This window comes from Phalaenopsis equestris, unplaced genomic scaffold, assembly GCF_001263595.1.
Source record: "Phalaenopsis equestris unplaced genomic scaffold, ASM126359v1 Scaffold000787, whole genome shotgun sequence".
NCBI lineage: Eukaryota > Viridiplantae > Streptophyta > Magnoliopsida > Asparagales > Orchidaceae > Phalaenopsis > Phalaenopsis equestris.
The window spans coordinates 888,793-908,937 of record NW_018165227.1 but is presented as its reverse complement, the minus strand read 5'-3'; the positions used below and the strand labels follow the sequence as shown (position 1 = coordinate 908,937).

Sequence of the window (20,145 nt, the reverse complement as noted above, 5' to 3'; positions counted from 1 at the left end):
TATATACATATATATATGTATATATATACATATATATATTAAATTATATTTGATTTACTCGCGCGCGGCGACACGACAAAATGGGTGTCCTCCTCAGGAAAACTCAACGTTCCAGACGCGCCGTTGCAGTCTGTTTTGTCATCCGGGATCGCTCGGACGACGTCGTCGACAATCGGATAAAAAACGCGTCAAAATTCAAATTTTACAAAATTTCGACCCGCGATCGATCGTTTCAAAAGGTTTATTCGAGCCTTCGACGGGTAACAGTGCAAGCAATGCGAATCGTGGCGATCGGACGTGTCGACTTTCCGAATTGCGAAGTTTGTGCGCGCGGGAGTCCAAGTTGTGCAAAAAGTCACCCTAATGCTCAGGAAGGTCCTATAGAGAATCCCTTTTAAGTTTCCTCATGTTGGTTTCATCCTTCTAAGTGTTAGAAGTCGATACCACACACGCGAAACTCCAGAAAGGGACAGAAGTAGGTTGAATTTCTAGAACGAGGCGGGTCCCATTTCTAAGGTTCTAAGATAGTCAAAGGGAGATCCCTAAGGCTAGATCCTAAACCCTAAGAGGAAGACTAGAAAATTGAGGTCAACAGCTGATACTGCATTCTTGAGTGTCTTGTATTGTGTCTTTTTGCCCTTGGTGATATTACATGACTTATTTTTATGACATGACTATTGCACTGTTGTATGGCTGCTGGTGGGAGTTCTAGTTTTTTTTTATCTGATGTTATCATTGATGAGTGCTTGTGACACGATCCGTTCCTGTTTGATTTTTATATACAGTGAGATTTGTAGCTTGCAGTGCTTTCCTTACTTTTTGGATGATTGTACCTGCTAAGTTTTGCACTTTACTTTCTGAGATTCATGTAATTATGCATGTCTTTACTTTTTTCTTCACTTACCTACTTTTTATTTTATATTACTTCATGCTGTACTTGGTGAGATTGTACTTGCTAAGTTTTGCAATATCGCAGCACTTTACTTTTTGAGATTGTACTTGCTAAGTTTTTCACTTTACCTTCCGAGATTCGTGTAATTATGCATGTTGGCAAGCGAACGCGAGACTTTCTAGCCGAGAGGGAGATTTTTGGTCACGAACACGAGAGGGAAAGGAGCATTGTGAGAGAGATAAGGTAGGTGCGGAGAGACTGTTTCCCGTGTTTCTAAAACAACAGAAAACACTTTTTTGTTATTTTTAGAATTTTTAAAATAATAGCGTTGAAACAAAAAATAAAAAATAGAAATAAAATTAAAATAGTTACTAAACACTATTTCTTTGTTTGTTTCTTATTTTTTGTTTTTAAAAATAAAAGGCAAAAAAACAGAAATTGATCCCAAACAACCCCAAAAGATTGTAAGCGGTATAGTAGAAGAAAGCTCTAATGTGAGGAGAGATAATCATTAAAACATGAAGAGGTGTTTTAAGGTTAAGTATCTGACTAGGTACTCAATAGATAAGGTATGTTGTAGTAAGAATTGCATCCTCTAAACATGTTTCGGAGCGACGGGGAACCATAATTGAGCGGGATACCTCAAGGAGATGCGTGTTTTTTATCTGAGCTATCCTTTTCATTGTGGGGTATCAATACATTAACTTATATGAATAATTTTATTTTTTGAAAGATAAGACTCAATGATTGAATTGAAATATTCATTTGCATTATTAGTTTTGAAGATCTGAATTTTACATTGGAATTGAGTTTGAATTATGTCATGGATGGTTTGAAAGATCTGAGCTGTTTCATATTTCTCCTCCATTAAAAATATCCAAATAGTTCTAGCGTGATCATGAATAAGTGAGACAAACCATCTAGCCTCACTTAAGATTTTCATATATGAATTTTCCTAAATATCACTGTGGATGGTGAAAAAAAGGTGTGAGGGTTAGTATTGGGTCTTGAGATAACTATTTTTGGTATGTTTTTCAAGTCGACAAATCTCTCATTGATAAGAGAGTTTTAATTGATAAATAAATGAGGATATAGCTTTGTAATATAATTAAAATTAGGATGACCTAGATGATATTACCATAGCATGATTTATTTTTCAACAATCATAGACTTGACAGACTCAGAAATTTGAGGCAAAAATGGAGGTGGGATCATTTTATGTTTAGAGAGACTTTCCTTTAAATAGGTACAAGCCTTGATGTATTTCAACACTGTAAATCATCTTCCTCGACTCCACCTGAAATACACAGAAGTTTGCAATGAATTTTTTTTATTAATCTCGTAGAAAATTTTATTTCATAAAAAAAATTTATTACAAGATGGTGGCCAACAGTTCTACTAAAACCCCACAACACTAAAACTCACGCAAGAAATGAGAAAATCTAAAAATCGTTAGCCATAATACAACTCACTTGACAAACAAAAAACAAACTAAAATCAAATTTTAACTTGTATAAAGGGAATATTTAAAATATCCCCTTTAATCAACCGAGAAAGTTATAACGGAACCTTATTAGAAAAATTGAAACTTTGAGATTCCAAGCCTTTACTCGCAGTCCAATCAGTACATTGATTACTTTCACGCTGAATAAACGACCATTGTACTTGCACAATATTTGCAAGAACAAAAATTTTTTTTAGCTGAATAATAAGATTCCACGTACAATTTTTCCTTCTGCAACAGTAGTTCCACAAATCAAGAGAATCCATTTCAATAATGATATTATCCCAGTCACTAGTAACTGCAAATTCAACGCAACAATAACAACTTTTGCCTCTGCAATAACAAAAGACGAGGCTAAAACAAGAGTAGAAACTAAAATTACATTTACCAAAATAATTCCCGCAAATACAACCAATTCCAACAACCGACTGCATCCAACTTCTATCAGTATTAAACTTCAGTATGCCCCTAACAGGTGTTTTCCACAAAATCAAACTAATCACAGGTTTATTCTTCACAGAAGGAGTAACATTAAATTTATGAAAAATCATCAGCACATCCATATTGACAGATTCCTTAAATCTGCCCAACTTCAACATCTTAAACAAAAACTTTTAATGTAAATAAAACAGGAGAATTTAGAAATCATTTGGCCAACATGTTTGCTTTCATTCCTTGTTGTCCAAATAAATAAAAAAACTATAATAGGAATCGAAGCAAATAACAGACTACCAGCCTTTCTCCAACCATTAATCATTTCAGCAATAGACTGAAACACCACCCAGTTTAACTTCCTCTCTAAAAGAGAGAAAACCAAATCCCACACTTTAATAGTAAAAAAACAGTTACAAAACAAATAATCCATATCTTCTTCATGCATCTTACATAAAGGACACATCGATGGTAATCGAATACCCTTCAACTTCAAAATATAATCAGTAGGAAGAATTTTATGGAGTAGTTTCCGAAAAAAAAAAGATTGAGAGGGTTTCACAAATGAATTCCAAGCCCACTTAAGATCAATACCACTTTAAGGAACAAAGGAATTAGCAAAAGTATTAGAAGTAGACTTACCCAAAATACTTTGAACCTTAACACCATCCAACCCAATATTAATAGGAATTTTATAAATCATAACAGAATCTTCTTTACTCACTAAATCGGCAAGTTTGAGAAGATTCTAATCATTAGTAGACCAAACATTCTTCACCAGCAAATTAATCTCAAAAGGACCCCCATAAGAAACAACCAGAGGTCCATTACCAGGCCAATTATCATACCAGAAGCAACATAAGCCCTCCCCAATTTCCCAACAAAGAAGCTTTTCAGTACAGTTAACCCCCTTTAACATTTCCTTCCAAACAAATGAATCCAAGGAATTACTAGTAATAGCCAAAGGGTGATCACATCCACAATACTTTTCCATCATTATACATGCCCATAAAGATTTACCCTTTCTAAAATGCATCCACAACTTCATATAATGGATTTTCATAGAGTCATTGAGAGATCTAAAGTTTAAACCTCCATGACTAGTTGGCTTGCACATTTTAGACAAACTCATCCAATAAATTTTAATATTCTTACCAGCCCACAAAAATTTATTGAAGATATTCTCCAATCTTTTACAAATGGTTAGAGGCATCTTCATAAAGAATAAAGTATAGAGAGGAATAGAAGTAAGAATACTTTTAAGTAAAGTCACTTCACTACCATAAGATAAGAGAAGATTATCCCATGACATAATCCTCTTCTTAACCTTATCAATAATACCATAAAAAAGATGTTTCTTTCTCCTGCCTTTGTCCAAATTAAATCCCAAATAAACAATCGGAAGATCTCCTTTGGCACAACCAATAAAACCTTGGTCCAATTTTGCTTTGTAATAGAGACGCAATTAGAGCAATAAACATTGCATCTGTTAGGATTAAACATTAACCCTGAAGTAGCTTGAAAATGTTCTAGTCCCTTCCATAATCTCTTAATAGAACTATTATTAGCATTAGTGAGAATAATGAGATCATCAGCATAAGCAAGATGATTAATTCTAGATTTTCCTTTATCAACATAAAGCATACTAGGATATTTATTTAAAAGCATAATCATATATCTTGAATGATAATCAAAAGGCAGAATAAATAAAAAAGGGGATAGAGAATGTCCTTCCTTAATCCCTCTAGAAGATTTGAAGAAGCCACATTTATTGCCATGAATAAGAACATAATAATAGTTATTCTCCAAATTCCTCGTGATGATACAACAAATAGCCAGCTTAATGCCTTTGGCCTGAAGAACTTTCAAAATGAATTCCTATCTAAGTGTATCGTAAGCTTTTTTAATGTCCATCTTAAAAATAATATTACCACCTTTGCCTTTTTTATCTAAATCAAGAATTAATTCTTGAGCAATAAAAGCATTTTTCTCAATAATTTTGCTTTTAATAAAAGCTGATCGTTGTTTAGAAAATAGCTTTTTGCGAAAAGGCTGAAGACCCACCACAACTTTGGAAACAATTTTAGAAATAACATTATTGAGGCTAATGGGTCTAAAAACATCCCATTTTAAACCTTCCTTATCTTTAGGAAGAACCATATTAGAAGCTTTGAAGTACCTTGGTAAATCAGTACTTTTGAAGACATCTTGCACAACACCAACAACATCCATCTTAATCACCTCCCAACAAAGCTTGTAAAAGTCTGCAGAAAAATCATTTGGTCCAGCAGATTTGTTGCCATCAAAACTGTCTAAAGCATTTTTAATTTCAGTTTCCTCAGGACTAACAACAAGCTCAAAACTTGCAGCATAAGCACAATCATCAAAAAAAGACATATCAATGTTGTCAAGGTCACTATTATCACTATTAAGCAAACTAGAATAATAATTAACCCCATTAACCTCAATGGAATTATAAGAATAAAGAAAATTACGATTGTCTTGTTTAATCTTGCTGATAGTGCTAACCATTCCTCTCTTTTTAATAAAAGCATGGAAATAGGCAGAGTTCCTATCCCCATACACAAAAAATGACCCACAACTTTCTACTTATAGAAAGCCTCCTCTATATTAATAGCATAAACAAGCTTTTTCTGGCCATCCAAGAAAGATTGGTGATCAACTAAATCATTACTATATTAATCTTCAAGCTTCCTCATATTTTCCTTAACAAACAAAACCAAAGAATGAAGATTGATAAAAATGTCCCAATTCCATCTTCTCAATTTAGAGGCCAAATTATTCTGCAAAAAACCACAATCTTTTGCCCATTTTGCCTTGGACATCAATATTCCAATTATCTTTGACAAATTGTGAAAAGAATTCATGAAGAGTCCACATATTTAAAATCCTAAATTGATAAACCCAAGGTTTATTAATCAGATTAATAGTAAGAACAATAGGAGCATGATCAGAGCACATAATAGGAAGATGCATCAACGAACTAGCAGGAAAAACAACCATCCAAGGATCATTAGCAAGAAATCTGTCAAGCTTTTCAAAAAATTTACCACAATGCCATGTGAAAGAATTGCCAATAAACCCGAGATCAAAATGACCAACATCTAACAAAACGTCATTAAAATCAGTAATAAGCCTTTGATTAGGATAATTGCCACCTTTCCTCTCGCCACGAAAAGAATGACATTGCAATCACCTCCAATAATCCAACGATCATTGCAACCAGTTTTAAGAGTACTAAGATTATCCCATAAATCCAACCGAGCAGTTTTAGAACAACCCGCATAAACACTAGTAGTAAAGAAAGAATAATTTCCAGAACTGGCCCTCAAATGAATGAATTGATTATGATTAATAATCAACTTCACATTGATAGAAAATCCAGATAACTAGATTTTATTATTAATGTGGAATGGTAATAAAATTTTATTAAAAATTTCAGAGATTTGGGTGGCATAAGTATAAAAAAAAATTATTGGTAGCCATTATAATAAATTAAACAAAAACCAAACTTTTTCAAGGCTTGGTCAATCGCTCCACCAGCTTCAATGATATAAATGAACGACACTTCTAGCATCGAGAAGCTCCACCATAAAGAAGAAGATTCCGGTGGCCTAAATTGAACATATGAGATATTGCAGGGAGAATTTCAGTGCTAGGATGAAGACGAGACGCTCCAGAGAAGGGTCTGCAGATCAACTAAAAGGATTTTGACGGAGGAGGGCCATCAATAAGTGATTCCGGCTACAAAAAGTGTTTCGACAACAAAGGAGAACAGGAAAGGGCTTACTGTAAGAGATAAAACTACAGGGAAGGACGGGTGAGGGCCTTCAAGCCGACAGGATTTTCGGCTGCAAGGAGGAGGTTTGATGAAAGGAGGAAGCTAGGTTTGTTTTATGGACTAGAGGATGAGGTTGATTCGTTCAATCAACCTAGACGAAGATGTCGTTGCAGGAAGAAGACGCCGTTTGAAGTAGTTCAGACGAGTCGCAGATGAGGTTGACGCAGATTTGTGTTGTTTGAAGTCAAGGGTTCTATGTTGTTTGAACAAATGAAGTGGCGGACGATTGACTCGGACGAAGCAACGAACATTCAAAATCGGGTTCTTTGTCGTTCGAAGCAGACGAAGCAACGGACAATAGACACCCTAACAATGTGACTGGCCCGAACTTGGTGAATGAGTCACTAATACCATGTAGAAAACTAACTTTGGGAGGAAAAAAAAATCATTCACTTATTCACATATTGGGTACATATAAAGAGAAACCACTCCCTCATAATTTATAAACTTATCAAATATATGTAGTCCAAATTAGGCAAGGAAATAGTTTTGAAATTAAAAATAAAAAAACATAAAATGGGGAGGGAATAAAACTAAGAGGTGTTTCCAAAGCTATCACCAATCAAAATTTTCCATGATTTTGTGAAGCGGTCAGCCGACCCACCATGGAGAGGAGCCGAACTTCTTAGCTTTCCACATATATTCATTAAAGTATCTAGACAAGATGATCTTTAAGCCCTCAACTATTTGTATGATTGATGGTATGAAAAATTGAACAATTTGTGAAGGGAAAGAGATATGATGGGATTTGGAATCATAGCCAATGAAATCAACAAAGGATGCAGTGAGAATAATAAATCACTAAATGATGCCTTACATGCATTGAATTTTTAGATTATAGCTACGATATCCAATTGATGAAGCGGGGAGGGAGTGGAAGGGAATAAAACTATGATAAGCCCATTGGTGGAAAGCTTGAGCAATGTTTATTATGATTATTTTGTTGGCGTCATAAAGCTCTCTGAAAGGGAGGGCTATTAAGTATTAAGTTATACCTAAACTAAAAGCCAACAAACTGTAATTTCCAGGAAGATTATCATATTACATAAGGTTATAGCATATTTATAACATTTTATCATAAAGAGGAAACAAAATTGAATGCAAACATTATATGAGAATAATTAATTGGAATAATAGTTGCAGAAAACTATTAAAATTTCCATTGCTTAGTTGAAGTTGTCAGTTATCAAATAGGTTTTCCTCCAAAAATTGAAGTTTATACTTTATCACGTGGGCTTAATGCAAGCTTGGTTACATCCATCATGTTTTATGCATTGGTCAAGAAATACAATTTCCAATTAAGCCTTGGATAAGAAATTCATGTTCTCTTCATTTTAATTCATTTCTTTGTAGAATTATCTTCTTTTTACAATGAAATTTGCCTCCAAAAATATTAAATTTTGAATAGAATTACGTGTTAAATTTCTTCTCTGTAGTTTGGCTAAACCATGTAAAGTGGATTAGTTGATTGCATTTCTTAAATAGGGTTAGCCATCCTACGTATTGTGGAGGAAATTGAATTAGCCTTGATTTGGGCTGAATTTAATTTAAAATAATAAATTCTGACATAAATTTTTATATTAAATTAATGATTGAAAAATCAGTGCATGACCAAGCAATTTTCACATAATTTTTGTTATGAATAACTGTAGAAAAACAAATATGATATATACAAATGGTCTTAGTAATAACTAATATCAATATATCACAGTTTATCACACTCAACAGTAATATTAAACACCAATATGATGATTTTGATTGACAAAAGAATAATATGAGTTTCAATATATTTATTTTATGGCAAAGAACATTCCAAAAAGATGTAATTATTTTGTTCCTTGTCCGGCGCAGTTGATGGTTTGGTCGCATGCATGAGGAGGCACATAGTGGGACATTTGACTTGTTTTATCTGGTATATGTCTATCAAGTATGTTTGGCTTATAGTAGCTTAGCGATATTTTGATCTGATTAGAAAGTATTGTGATTGCTATCATCTTCTTCATCATATTATCATAGTAATGTCGTTTGGGAAATAATATTATTTTAGCTATATCATGTTTAGTGCCATTATTTGGAAGGATTGTAAAATTAAGGGCAGTCAATACTAATTTAAGAATGTCTAGTCATTTTGCTTGAAATAGAAAAGAATTTGTTTAAAATTTTCGTTTGTAACTAGGACACTCAATACTAATTTAGAATGTTTAGTTGTTTTTCTTGAAATAGAAAAGAAGTTTCTTAAAATTTTCATTTGTCACTAATTTGAATTATGAAAAAGACCTCCATATTAGGCTGCATACTTTAAAGTATCAAGCTCTACGTTAAATTGATGGGAAGCTTTATGCATTAGGCCAGTCCTGTTTTATTATTGCAAACTCAAAATACTTGTTTATTGCATAAAATTTGGGATTCATTTTATTACATTTATAAAATGCTTGCATTTTGTGATCAGCAAGCAAAAAGAAAAAAAAAAAAAAAAACTCTAAATGCTTTTGCATTAGAATTATATAACGGAATATTGGCAGCAGTCATTGACTCTTTTGCACAACTTCTCTGGTTGCTTTGAAAGGAACCAATAAATTTGAAGTAAAATTCTGCTTTTTTTTTTTCCTTGCTTTGGATATCTCTAATATTAATGGTTAATAACATGTGTTTAGGCATCAAGATTGATGTACATGAATCTAGCATTGATCCGGCAGACAGGAATATGGAGGATATCTCCATTTCCTACAAGGAACAAACTTCTGGGTATGTTTTTATTGTCTTGTTCTGTTTTTGTCCTGTCCCCATCTTCAAAGCACTGTTTTCACTATGTTACAACTGTGTTGCAGGAATAACAAGTTCCATTCAATGTGCAGTCCACTTTAGAACGTGCATCGATATACATAAGGTTGGGTTCATCTGAGGACCGCGCATCAATATATGTCCTTACTCCAGTATGGCATAAATTGGAGAAAGCATTTAGTAATAATATCATCTTCATGTTCATTAACCTCACTCCAATTTTTTGGGTATGGAGTTAATGAACCTTCATTGTCCATTCAAATTTTTTTCAAGTGTTGTATGAATTGATAAACTTATCAAACTTTTTTACAAACTTAAAATCTAGTACCTTTAGTCTCCCCTTTTTCATACTAATATTTTAGGACTAATTATCTCCATATCATGTTAGTGTATCTTCTACGTTTTCCCTAATCAACTTAAGTCTATTTTTGCCACTTCTTCAACAGATGCTACTCATAAGTCCTTTCTATTGCATTCATAGCTTTTAATTTATCATATATTTTTCTTAAACATTCTTTTTTACGTTCTTATTTTTATCAAGCCCAACTTGTCTACAAGTAAATTCTTTATTACCCAATAGTCAAACTCATACCACATAATTGTTTCTACTGCACTTTTGTAAATATAATTTTTAAGTTTTGATAATATTATCTTATCTCTAGTTATTAAAAAACTATGCTTCAATGCACACTTTAAAGCACGGTAGTCACCACAGGCGCTAAGAGTGAATTTTAAAGCATTTGTGGTATAAAGTTTAAGCATGGTAAGCTTAATTTCTCTTGAATTTTGGCAATCTAATTCAATATTTTATTTATTTGAAAGAAAGAGAAGGAAATCAAAATAGTTAAAAAAAAGGAAAAAAAAAAAAAAAATTTAAACCCTTCATTTATCAAAAAACAAAATCCTCCTCCTGAATTTGCAAGACAAAAACTTAGGGCCCGTTTGGGGCAGCTTATAAGTGCGGGCGGCATTTTGAAAACGCCGCCATGCCGTTTGGTTCACACTTATTAAGAGATTATTTAAAAAAGCGTTTTTGAATTTCTAAAACACGTGGACCGCGGGCTGACCCCCGCGGTCCGCGTTTCGCGATTATTATTTCCGCATTAACCTTGATTGATCGCTACCCGTGACCTTGGCCTCTCCCGTGACCTTGCCTTTTTCCTTGGCCTCTCCCGCGACCTCTCTCGCTTGTTCGAAGCCGTATATTCTCCTCTCCCTCCCGTCGTAGCCGAATCTTGTCCTCGGTCTCTCGTCGAAGCTGGATCTTGTCCTCTCGCTGTCGTCGAAGTCTGATCTTCTCCTCTCGCTGTCGTCGAAGCCAGATCTTCTACCCTTGCTCCCGTCGAAGCCGGATCTACTCCTCTCGTTCTCCTCGAAGCCGGATTTTCTCCTCTCGCTGCCGTCGAAACCAGATCTTCTACTCTCGCTCCCGTCAAAGCCGGATCTTCTCGTCTCGCTCCCGTCGAAGCCGGATCTTCTCCGTTCAAAGCCGGATCTTCTCTGTTCGAAGCCGGATCTTGCGGATTTTCTTCTCGTCTCGCTATTCTGTATCCCGATCTTGCGGATCCGTTCGAAGCCGGACGCTTGTTTGGAATCCCGGTCTTGCTTTGATTGCACACCGTTGTTCTTCGAAGGTGAATATTCGATCCTGATTGCTTTGAGTTTGTATTTGGAATCTGTTTACATTCATAAAAAAATATGACAAGCCCAATTGAATATAGTTGATGAGCCAACTAACATGACAAGCCAACTATCCGGGAAATAAACTTCATCAGGTGTGGTTTTGACCTGGCTTTGTTGCATTGCCATTTTAGAATAATAGTTGGAATGGTTCTTACCAGATTTGATAAGTTTAAATAAGTTTAATTTTTTTTTATTTTATTTATAAAATATTATTGATATAGATAAGGGGATCGTTTTTAGAAAGGGTGATTGAAGTGGAAGTTAGCCGTGGAGTTAGGAGTATAGCCATGGAGTTAGGAGTATTGTGCAATTAGATATATCATGGAGGATGTTAAGTAGGATGTTTGATAAGCTTAAAGAGATGATTATATTAGATAGATGGTGAGAATCGTAACTATTGAAGAAAATAGAACAAAAAATAGGCTTGTTAGGTTAATATGGGGATAAAAGATGAATTAATATAGTTGATATATATGATTCATGTTGAATATTTAGTTTTAAGGAGTATGTGTCAAATGGGCATTAAAATTAGTTTTGTTATGCTTGCGGTTAAATTGGTTATCAACTCAAAGATTGAGCCTATTGAAGGGGGCTAACTAGTTGGTATTTCTTCACCAAGGTTTTTTCACCTATACGTTGTGGGACTTGATTCAATGTTCTCATGTGTCTTAATGACCTTTCAAACATGTGAGCTCGCCAAATCAACCATGGATCCTCTCAAATGAAAGTTTTTTTCGACATCACTATATATCATACTTGAGGTGCCCACTCAACCATATGGAACCATTGAAGTCACCCGCTTATAAACCTTTCCTAACTATGTTAGAGGACAAAAAAAACCTATGGAACTACAAATTGCATGAACTACTCGATACTAGCCAAACCTGAACTTGGCTACTGCTTATTATTGTGTATGGACCTAGTGAGAACTAATGTTTAGTTCGACATACTAGTGGTCTGACCTATTTTAACCCAAAAGCTTTTAAGAATATGGGAGAAGGCCAACCACTTGACATTTGTCATACCAACATGGTTTTCATGTATTTGTTGTGGGACTAGGTCCAATGATCTCACAGTTCTTACCATGTAGGAATTTAACCACACCTGATAAAGTTCTTCAGTGAAGTTTAAAAAATTTTTAAACTTCAGTGAAGTTTAAAAAAATAATAATAAATATTATTATTTGTGTTATGTCCTCTTTTCTATGAATGTACAGTTTGGCATTCACATTTCTCAAAGTAGATATTTCCCAAAGTAGATCTTTCCATTTACACCAGCATTTACAATTTGGCATTTAGCATTTATATTTCCCTAACTACAGTTTGTCCTCTTTTCTTTGTGTTATTCATATTTACATTTCCCAAAATAGATATTTACATTGTTCTTTTGTTTTGTGATTTTTTTGTCATGAAAAGAAACATTTTATGCTTATCCATTAATCTGACAGAACTCAATGAGTAAAGCTAGAGAGGCTGAAGAACAAATGAGACCAGTTAAAGAATGATTGGAAACTATGGAAAGAACTAAAAAGGGGATCAACAGGAATAGGATGAGATCCAGTTAAGCGCACAATAGATGCACCAGAAGAATGACTGGATGGGAAGGAAGCGCCCACGATAGTCGTGTTTTCAAGTTCACTACCAGAAACTTGAGACATGAATTTCCATACCCACGCCCGGGTAAATACTATTTGGTTGATGCTGCATATCCGTTACAAAGGGGATATCTGAAGCCCTATCCAGATACGAAGTACCACATTCCTGATTTTGAAAGATCTAGTGGTGTCACACGAGGCAAAAAAGAAGTTTTTAACAAAAGACACTCTTCATTACGCGGGGTAATTGAAAGAGCGTTCAGAGTGTGGAAGAAGAAGTGGGTCATATTACGGGATATGTCGTCCTACCCTTTTGCAAAACAAGTACAAATAGTTGTTGGCACAATGGCGCTACACAATTTCATCCGACGCCACCCTTCCAGATCGGATACGAAGTTTGCCATTTTAGAAGATGATTCAATGCAAATCCCTCATGAAGCATTTGAATATCACGTGGGACGTCCAATACATGAAGAATTTGGCTCAGAAGATGTATGCACTCGAGAGGGTGAAGGTGCATCAGAGATGACAACTTTACGAGAACAAATAACAGATGATATTCTCCGGTCATGATATCAGCAAAGGCATAATATACATTTTGCATAATATAAAGGCATAATATACATTTTTTATCATGTTAGGATGTTAATATATTCTTTTTTAATATATCCATTAGTTATGATACTAATATATTATTCTACTTAGAGAGAATTTTTTTTTTTTTTGCTTATTATGGTGTTTAAAAGTGTGTGTATAACAAGACTCGTACTTTTCACTTTTTTTTGGAAATGCAGGGATTGAAATTTTTTAACAAATTTTTTGCATTGGTAAATCTTACTCTTTTAATTTCAACATTGATCTGATTGTTAATCATATTGATTCCAATGCGAATCACTCTTTTCATCTATATGTGTGACTTCGTTGGACCCTTATTTCTATTCATACAGGTGAAACAAGATTCCTTTTTGCATAAAATAAATATCAGGATTTGTTCTCTTTTAACCATCTTACAAGCTCGGACATAGGTTATTTAATGGTTCTTATGTTTGGAGCCGATCGTATATCTTTAAGGCTTCTCCATATCCTGGCCAAGATTCTTTACAGCAAATTGTAACTTTTGGTGACATGGGAAAGGTACATTTCATTTTTCCTAGGTTTGCATCTTGATGTTGTGTTGATAGAATTTGGCAACAATAATATAATAAAAGGCTAAAGCTGACCCTAAGTACCAGGTCTTAAAATGTGCGCTATAGTTATTTTGCAATACTAAACTAAAAGATACATAGCTAAAAGATACATAGTTAAAAGTTACGCGATCGGGCTTCATACATTAGCGATCCAGGCGTCATACATACGAAACATGTCTTAAAATGTGCGCTATAGTTATTTTGTAATACTCGTGAAGTTTTCATGTATTATACATAAAAAAAAGTTGAAAGTGTAGTGCTTATGTTACCATTTTTTTTTCTTTTTTCCTGAACTGCCATATATTTTAAGCATGTCCAGCTTTTAAGATGTGATTATTTTGAAAACTGTTTGTTTGATCTACAATGGAAATTTGATATTGAATTTTCTGAACCGTTATTCACTTAAGGATAGACTTTTTTTCTTATATCTACACTTGCAGATTTGAATTCATTCTATCATTATTGTTCTTCCTGTGCATTAAAAATAAAACCACAAGGATTCGATGAACATAGCACTAGCATCTGATTAACATAAAGTTTATACGTTAAGCAAAAATAGACTTGTACTCGATTCATTGAGAAATCAATAAAAATTTTTATTTACTAACTTTTCCTTGAGTTTTTGAAATAATATTACCTTATAAGAACTAGCATTATGGTACCGCACTTGTAGCACTATATACTCTCCAAACTCCACTAAAACTTTATCAAGATTCCAAAAATAACTCTAAATCATTTATCTAATTTAATTTTTAATTAGATTCCAACAATCATTTATCTAATAAAAATTTTAATTTACTAACTTTTTCTTGAGTTTTTTTTTTATTCTTTCTAGTATTTGACTGATCAACATTTTTTTATATTAATTGTAGAACAATGAGCTCGAGATATTTAGGGAAGTCAGAGCAAATGATGTGTCGATGTGGGCTACCGTCATTGCTTTTTACATCACGACAGACGCATAGTTACGGGCGACAATTCTACAGGTGCCCACGGTGGGGACAAGGACCGGACGACTGAAAATTCTTCAGGTGGGCCGACAGTGGAACTATTTCTACCTGCTTTCAATTGGACACAATTGCTAGGAGTTCAATAATACGACAACGGGAGAACGCCACACAAGTGATTCAAGTTCTCACGTTTCTTCGATATCACAGTCAGACATGTTTGCTCAGGGTTCTGGAGTGTCAGATACTGGTGGCATGGGCCGTGATATGCTGCTACATTATAAAATTAACATTATCATGTTTTTACTTATCATTTTAACATGTTATTTTTTCTTTTTTATGGGCTCTTATTATACTTTGTAGTAGTATGTGCAGGTGCGTTTGACTTTTGTGTGTGTCACATATTCGTTTGATGTGATCGGCTATGTTTTAGTTATGTAAATATAAATGATCTTTTTGGTATTTTCTTCTCTGAACAGTGATCTTTAATTTTGTTGTGAAAAGAACAAATTCTGCTACACAGATTATTCATTTAATTAAAATTTTTTTCCAAATAAACTGTTTACAAAACACACTAACCAAACAGCTAAACTGCTTATTCAGAATAGGGGCAGAATGGTCAATTTTTCGGAATCAGCTGTTTTCCATAAGCGCCAACCAAACAGCCAGACAGCTTATCCGGATCAGCTGATCATCAACAGATTATCAGGATAAACTGCTTATCAGCAGAAGCTGGATAAGCTGCAGCTGCCCCAAATAGACCTTTAAAATCATGTTGGTATCAACATCGCTTTTCTAACAACTCCACTTGTATATCATCTTATTTATTCTCTCTTTTAGCTTCTACCTTGAGTAGTGACACATATTTGTTGCTTTTCATTTTATTTACTCTTAGTTCTTTTTCCCATTGGCCCACTTAGAGCACCTATATTTTATTAGTGTCTACAATTTGAAGGATGAGTCACAACTAAATCTTGATGGTTTAATTGTAATTTGTCATCACTATTCGATTGATGTAACTTAAATTTATTTTAAGCTTGCTTTATATATTTGGTTGTTATAATAATTTTATTTCAAAATAAATTAATGTTAATAATTTGATGTGTTAAATTTATGAGATTTTTAAAATGGTAATGTACTTGTATTTTTCAAGCATAAACAAATTGCTTATTTTAAATTTTCTTAAATTTTATTACTATAACATATTTTTAATATTTTAGAATATATAAAATTAAGATGATGAAGCTTACACATTATTAGTTCCTTCTACACCAAAGTCAAACTTTGCTTCACACTTTCACTTTTTAAAATGTTGATTATTAGATGAAACTTACGAAGTATTTGACTATTTAAATGTCCTAACCTTTTTTTTTATTTTTTATCTCTAGATTTAAATGTCCAAACCTTTTTCTTAGATTTAGATGAATGTAAAACAACCAAGGTTTGGACCTTTAAATGTCCAAACCTCTTTAGATTTAGATGAATATAAAACAACCAAGGTTTGGACCTTTAAATGTCCAAACCTTGGTTGTTTTATATTCATCTATATCCTTGTCCTTCTATACAATAAATTCAAAGTATTTAAATCTATCACCTATATATTATTTTATATTTTAATAATATTGCCTACCAATTAGTAATATCACATTTTCTTATCATATAACTAATTCTTTTTTCTACTAATTCTGCGCTATTTAGCTTTTAAATAATTTTTTCATTGTTTTAATTTGTGATTTATTCTCTGTCCGATTTGAATTATTCCATGTGAAGAACATATGGCAAGTTTATATATTGAATATCTCTTACAATATCTTTATAAAAAAAAGAAAAGATTCAAATTTAATATTAATTCTCCATATAAACTATATTGATTAGGAATTCCATGGTCATCTCATGGTTATAATATTATATGGTGCTTTATCATACATATCTTCTTTTCTAGATGCCCACCAAATTCTTATTACACTCTATCATATATCTTCTTAGGATTAGTATAAATATTAATCGTCTTCACAATGTCTGTTTTCTATTTTTGCATTAATTGTCTTAACATAAAATCATGCATATTGTCAATTTCCATGGTTTAAAATTAAATAAATTCTTTGATATCAATATAGTTTTGTAAGGTTTATCTTCCTACTCAGTACCATAACTTCATTTGTTTGATCTGTGAGCTTGATCATTTCTCGGAATTACCATAATTTTGAAAATCTCATTTGTTTCTCAATGGTAGTTTAAAAATTCTTCTGTCATGTGAATCTCATGGGAAAACTTGTGAACCAACCCATACAATATCAACCGTTACTTTCAAAATCTCGATGCTTTTATGCATCTATTTTAAATTCAATTGCACTTTTTTGAACTAATTTCTAATAACTCTCATTACTTATTTTATTATGTTCTTTCAATAATATTACTTAGTTAAAGCTTTGATTTAATAATTTTTAAAGTAGTACTTTCGTTTTTCTATTGTTTTATCATCTTTGTCAATGCTACGGTGGCCCCTTAAATGGCGCGCTGTATGACATGAATACACTAATAAGTATGCAAGGGCGGCAACACCGACACCTGAGCGTAATATTAAATATGTAAGAGTTCTCATATTATGAACGAATACAAACAACAAAAAGTTAGTTTATAAAACTAATATTAGGTAATAAACTTGGAATATAGATACTTTTATAGGTAAATGAATGAAATTAGTAGATATGATTCATAGGAAGTAATTATCTTATGTATTCAAGAAGCTAAATGAGTTAGAGAAAATGCTGAGGAGATTGAGAGCTTAGGTTTTAAACTTTGATATTCAGGTAGAAGTTCTCTACTAGAAATAATGTAGGTGTAATTATAGATATAAGTTTGAAAGATAATATTGGAAACTTATTAGAATTACAAATAGAATTATATTTCTAAATATTATTATTGATATTAAGATTTTTAATATTTAAGTGATTATGCTCTCCAAGCAGATTTAGATATATATATATATATATATATATATTTATATATATATATATATATGTTTAAGAGAAAAATTTTCGAATGACTTAGAAGAATTAATATAAATAACTTCTTGAAGAAAAAACTTTTGTTGAAGGAGATCCTAGAAATATTCATGATAGTTATAGTTTTGGAGTAACTAATGAAGAAGATAGTCATATTAGATTTTGCTTTAGCTTATGACTTTGTTATTGCTAATACTTTATTCAAGAAAAAGAGATGAACATATTATCACTTATAATATTGGATTTAATAAAATACAAATTGATTATTTTCTTATAGAAAAATAAGTCGTTTAGATTGTAAGACCATTCTAAGTGAAAATTTAAGTATCTAACATCGATTATTGGTTTTGAATTTTAAAATGAAGAGCGGGAAGATAAAAATACAATAAAATGTTATTATAGAATTATATGCAGGCACTTAAAATACATATAAAATTATTTTAATAGTAAACATAAAGATCTTAAGATTTGGAATGTTCATGAAGAAGTTAATATTATGTGGGATAATGTAACAAGTATTATTAAGTAAGTTGCAAATTATATGCTTGAAGAATCAAAAAGAAAATTCTTATGAATAAAAATAATTAGTGATGAAATAATAATGTGCAAGAAAATTTTAAAAATGAGTAGTTTTTTATAAAAATTGGTTTAGATGTAAAAACATAGAGAATTGGAAGAAAATATAAGGTATTCCGTATGGAGTTTTAGAGAATAATTTGTGATACTAAAAATTTTATTTTTAGTGATCTTTATAATAAATTTGTTATTGAAAAACAGTAAAAGATGTATGTATAAACCACGAAGCAAAGTAATAAGTAAAGGAATGATTTATTTCAAGTAAAGTGTATTAAGGATAAAAATTTAAAAATATTTTTATTAAATGAGAATATTCGATATAGGTGACTGAGATATTTTGATAATCTTTTCAATTAAATTTATGAAATAGAATCGAATTTAGTGATCTTAATATCATAAATAATAATAAAATTTTTTATTTGCACTATCACATTAGTAAAACAGAAGTTGAGGAAACTTTAATAAAATGAAATGTGAAAAGGTGTTGGTATCTGATAGTATCCTGATAGAAGTGTGAAAATATTTAGGAGATATGATAATTTTTTTGCTTGCAAAACTTTTTAGTAATATATTGAAAATTAAAAAGATGCCCGATGAGTGGAGAAACTATATATTTGTTTATGTTTTTAGAAATAAAGGGATGATGCATTTGAGTTTGCAAATTATAGAGGAATTAAGTTAATGTGTCATGCATTAAAGTTATGTGAGGGAGTAATTGAACATAGATTATGGCGTGATATAAAAATTTTTCAATATAATTTTTTATTCATGTCGAGTAAGTTTACCATGGAAACTATACATTTATTGAGAGGTTTGATGGAGATGTATAGGGAGAGTAAGGAGGAGATATATATATACATATATATATATATATACATATATATATATCATATATACATACATACATATACATATATATATGTATGTCTATATATATATATATATACAAAAAAGCCCAAGGGCTAATTCATTAAAGAGAAAATACATAGATAGGTTGTATGGGTGGGCCCAAAAATAGACACCCAACCCACGGTACAACACCCTCAAAAAGTCAAAAATGGTACATATAAAAATAAAAAAACCCAAAATCACTAGGGCTTTGAAAAAGTGAGGGTTATCCCAATCTGGTTCTGCCTCTGGCTCTAGTTCTCGGAAGGGATTCAACTAACAAATTGGTAAGGAGCGTACCATTACCCGAAGTAACCAAAGTATCATCCATAAGACTTCCATATTCACTTGAACCTTGAATTTCAAATTAGGGTGGAGTTTGTGACATTTATCAGAGATATGCCCAAACATATTACGGTGGGTTTAATATGGAGGTCTGAGTTTCATGACGATTTGTTGCCAATATCCATTATGAGCTGTGCCACTGAAGTTATGGTTAGATTAAAAGTGGGTAAATCTAGCTTCATAGGGTCCCCAAGGATGACCCCAATAGAGTAGAAAACCTGATGATGAAAAAAGTGCAGCTTGAGACCAGGTAGACTAAACCATATTTATACAGTCGGAGTTTCATGATTTGGGTCAAAATCAGGAGACTACTTGAGTAACTCATTGATTTGCCTGCGATATTAAGATATTTATTGGAGAAAATTCGGGAGTAGTCTTCAACCACGGTTAGTTGAATCGACACATGTCTCTCATCCATGAGTCTCACTTTCTACTTGCTTACAAGTTTA

The 20,145-nt window shown here is 32.5% G+C and overlaps 1 protein-coding gene across 1 annotated transcript in view; it reads left to right on the top strand.

Annotated features, from left to right (window-relative positions):
- The window catches only part of LOC110031187, a 165,971-nt gene that overhangs the window by 64,462 nt on the left and 81,364 nt on the right, over window positions 1–20,145 (top strand). Inside the window, exons 10-11 of the mRNA XM_020734272.1 lie at window positions 9,345–9,435; window positions 9,519–9,577. Of these exons, the coding sequence (XP_020589931.1) occupies window positions 9,345–9,435; window positions 9,519–9,577 (150 nt within the window). The remainder of the gene's footprint in view (window positions 1–9,344; window positions 9,436–9,518; window positions 9,578–20,145) is intronic.